We start from the raw sequence: 3,646 nt of genomic DNA on the forward strand, positions 1-3,646 counted from the left end.
TCTCTATTGTGTCATCTTTGCGTGGATTTGGGACCTGCTCCCAGGATGGTGTGGGGACACTGTCTCCCCAGGCCTGGTCCTGTCACCCCCTCTGTCCCCACAGAATCATAGCCACCCCTGGGCGCCTGGTGCACGTGGCGGTGGAGATGAAGCTGAAGCTGCACACTGTGGAGTACGTGGTGTTCGACGAGGCAGACAGGTCAGCAGGGCTGTCCCCAGGGCTGGCAGTGTCCCCACACGGGTGAGAGGCCCAGGGAGTGGCAGAGAGGGAGCTGCCATGTCCCATATCCCCTCCCTGCAGGCTCTTTGAGATGGGCTTTGCTGAGCAGCTGCAGGAGATCATTGCCCGGCTGCCAGACTGCCACCAGACCGTGCTGTTCTCCGCCACGCTGCCCAAGCTGCTCGTCGAGTTTGCCCGGGCTGGTGAGGACCTGGGGCAGGTGGCACTGGGGACGGGGACATGGCACAGCCCCACAGCCAGGCTGAGCCCAGCACTGGGAAAACGCAGCTGGATTAATGCTGGCCCAAGTGGGTGTCCCCAGCAGGACACCCCTGAGTGACCGATGTCCTGTGTGCCACCACAGGCCTCACTGAGCCCATGCTGATCCGCCTGGACGTGGAGTCCAAGCTGAGTGAGCAGCTCAAGGTGAGATGGGGGAGTTCAAAAGGGGCTTTGTGCCCCCTACCCCCTGCAAGCCCCGTGCTGCCGAGGAGGGGACAAGGGTGGCAGTGGTGGCACGGGGCTGAGCGCTGCCCTCATTCTGCAGCTGGTGTTCTTCCATGTGCGTGGGGACGACAAACCGGCCGTGCTGCTCCATCTGCTCCGCAGCGTGGTGAAACCCCAGGACCAGACAGTTGTCTTTGTGGCCACCAAGCACCACACGGAGTATCTGAGGGAGGTGAGTGGCATTTGGGGGTGCCCATGTGGGCTCTGCAGTGAACTTTTACTGGGTTGAAGGAGAAATCTCAGAATATGTGATCATGGAGGTGCTGCATCCATTCACCCCTCAGAGAGAGGAGGGAGCACATCAGGATTCGGAGGTCCAAGTGGCCATTCTGGAGTCTCTGGCCCTGTGTTTCTGCTGAGGGCACGTCCATCCATTCTTTTCTCCCTTTCCCAGCTGCTGACAGCACAGGGCATCCGCTGCACCCACATCTACAGCTCTCTGGACCAGACCGCCCGTAAGATCAACATTGCCAAGTTCTCCCAGGGCAAGTGCCCGGTGCTGCTGGTCACCGACGTGGCTGCCCGGGGGCTGGACATCCCCATGCTGGACAACGTCATCAACTTCAGCTTCCCTGCCAAGGGCAAGCTGTTCCTGCATCGTGTCGGTGGGTGCCCGTGCCCTCACTGTGTTGTGGTATTGAGGGACAGACTGGGGACAAAGCAGTGTCAGTGTCTGTGATGTCCCAGCTGGACTGTGAGGGCTCTTGGGGGCAGGACTGGGACCTTCCCTGTAGAGTATCCCCTTGCCAGCCATGCCCCCGTGGTAACTGTAGACTGCCAGGGACACCAGGGATACCTTGCCTGGGTGGGGCCAGGCTGGGCATGGTTTCCCATCCTCTTCTTGCCCGTGCCAGGTCGTGTGGCCCGAGCTGGCCGCAGTGGCACTGCCTACTCGCTGGTGGCTCCTGACGAGATGCCCTACGTGTTCGACCTCCACCTCTTCCTGGGGCGCCCACTTGTCCTCGCTGGAGCCCAGGAGATGCCTGCAGGTGAGGGGTGGCTGTGTGGCCACTGGGGTGTTCTCCTTGGCCAGTGCTGGAGTTTGTGGTCTTGTGGTGGTGAAAATGGGGTGCTGGGGGCTGTGATACACCGTGTGTGGGAGATGCTGATTGAACAGTGCCAAGCTCCCTGGAGCTGTCAGCTCTGCTCTGAGAAACGCAGCCTGGGTGCTGGGGAGGTGACACACTGCTCTGGGCTGCAGATGCTGGCGGAGTCCTGGGCCGTGTCCCGCAGAGCCTGGTGGATGATGAGGAATGCCTGCTGCTGACGGACCACGAGAGCTCTCTGGAGCTGCGCAGCCTCCGCCGCGTCGCCGACAACGCCCACAAGCAGTACCTGCGCTCCCGGCCCGGCCCCTCGCCCGAGTCCATCAAGAGGGCCAAGGACCTGGATGTGTCCCAGCTGGGCATGCACCCCCTCTTCAGTGAGTGCTGGGAGGATGCTGAGGGAGGGGACCCCGTTGCCCTTCCCATGAAACAGATCTGTGCCCCTGTCCCTGCCTTCCCCAGGAGCTCGCTTTGAAGACACTGAGCTGCAGAGGCTGAAGTTGGTGGATAGCATTAAAACCTACAAGTCCAAGGCGGTGAGTTGAGATGGATGGGATGGGATGGGATGGGATGGGTTGCCCATGTGGCTCACTGGGAGTGATGCTCCTGCCCTGGGGACAGACCATCTTTGAGATCAACGCCACATCCCGGACACCAGCCAGCACCGTGATGCGATCGAAGCGGCGCCACGACTGCGCCCTGATCGAGAAGTTCCAGCGCGGGCAGCAGGAGAAGCGGGCAGCAGCACTTAAAGGGCAGGGGATGGGCCCAACCCCTCCCGAGCCCCAGGATGGGGAAGGAGAGCAGGAAGACCTCCAGGTAATTGGGTCATGGATGCAGGAAGTGCTGCAGAGCTGCCTTGGCCCGGTGCTGGCAGCAGCAGGGCCCCAGATTGTGCTGGGGTTTGGAGGTGGGGGCAGAGACTTGCAGGGATGTTGAGAGGATGTGGCTCCTGCACCCTCCGCTGTCCCCATCCAGGACGTGTTCTCCAATGTGGGGGGCCAGAAGCGAAAACGGGGCCGAGGAGGAGAAGATGGGACCAGGAAAAAACCCCCAGCCTGTGTGGGGGCTGCTCTCATCACCCCCCTTGGCAGGCTGAGCGTGGGCGGCGAGGGCAGCGCCTTCGAGCAGCAGGCGGCCGGGGCCGTGCTGGATCTCATGGGCGACGAGAACCACAACCTCAACAAGAACAAGCAGCTACTCAAGTGGTGAGTGGGCTTTGCCCATGGGCTGGAGGGGGAATCGGGGCTGGGGGTGGCACTGCTCGGTCCCACCACCCCTCTGTCTCTCGCAGGGACCGCAAGAAGAAGCGGTTTGTGGGGCAGACAGGCCAGGAGGACAAGAAGAAGGTGCGGACAGAGAGCGGGCGCTACATCAGCAGCTCCTACAAGAACAACCTGTATCCTGCCGTGGGCGCTGCTGCCTGCCTGGGCTGGGCACTGTGGGAGCAGGGCTGGAGCTGTGTGCCAGGGCTCCATCCCCTGCCAGGGCAGCAGCCAGGGGAGGGAGCACAGTGTGACAACCACAGCACAGGGTCAAGCGAGGGGTCCCCACATATTCCCTTAACCCACCCATCCCAGCTATGAGAAGTGGAAGCAGAAGTACAAGGTTGACGAGCGGGATGAGGATGAGGAAGGGCCACGCAGCAGGGAGCAGTTCAGAGGGAAGCACAGGCGTGGGCACGGTGAGTACCCAAAGCAAGCAGCAGAGCCCTGCCCTGCTCCCCTCAGCCTGGCTCTGAGCACAGCCCTGTTCCCTGCAGGCACAGGCCCCGGGCAGCCCCCAGCGCAGGGCAGGGTGCGCTCGGAGCTGAGGAACAAGCAGCAGATCCTGAAGCAGCACAAGAAGGCGGCCAAGCAGCGCTTCCTGCAGA

General features: G+C 62.3%; 1 protein-coding gene across 1 annotated transcript in view; it reads left to right on the forward strand.

Annotated features, from left to right (window-relative positions):
- DDX54 (DEAD-box helicase 54) overlaps positions 1-3,646 on the forward strand; it is a gene marked incomplete at its 5' end in the record, with an annotated part of 5,409 nt that overhangs the window by 1,350 nt on the left and 413 nt on the right. Inside the window, 13 exons of the mRNA XM_031057479.1 lie at positions 104-199; positions 302-423; positions 585-646; positions 768-899; positions 1,122-1,332; positions 1,582-1,716; positions 1,929-2,150; positions 2,236-2,309; positions 2,395-2,592; positions 2,752-2,981; positions 3,068-3,172; positions 3,354-3,457; positions 3,536-3,641. Of these exons, the coding sequence (XP_030913339.1) occupies positions 104-199; positions 302-423; positions 585-646; positions 768-899; positions 1,122-1,332; positions 1,582-1,716; positions 1,929-2,150; positions 2,236-2,309; positions 2,395-2,592; positions 2,752-2,981; positions 3,068-3,172; positions 3,354-3,457; positions 3,536-3,641 (1,797 nt within the window). The remainder of the gene's footprint in view (positions 1-103; positions 200-301; positions 424-584; positions 647-767; positions 900-1,121; positions 1,333-1,581; positions 1,717-1,928; positions 2,151-2,235; positions 2,310-2,394; positions 2,593-2,751; positions 2,982-3,067; positions 3,173-3,353; positions 3,458-3,535; positions 3,642-3,646) is intronic.

Source organism: Geospiza fortis, unplaced genomic scaffold, assembly GCF_000277835.1.
Source record: "Geospiza fortis unplaced genomic scaffold, GeoFor_1.0 scaffold408, whole genome shotgun sequence".
NCBI classification, from domain to species: Eukaryota; Metazoa; Chordata; class Aves; order Passeriformes; family Thraupidae; genus Geospiza; species Geospiza fortis.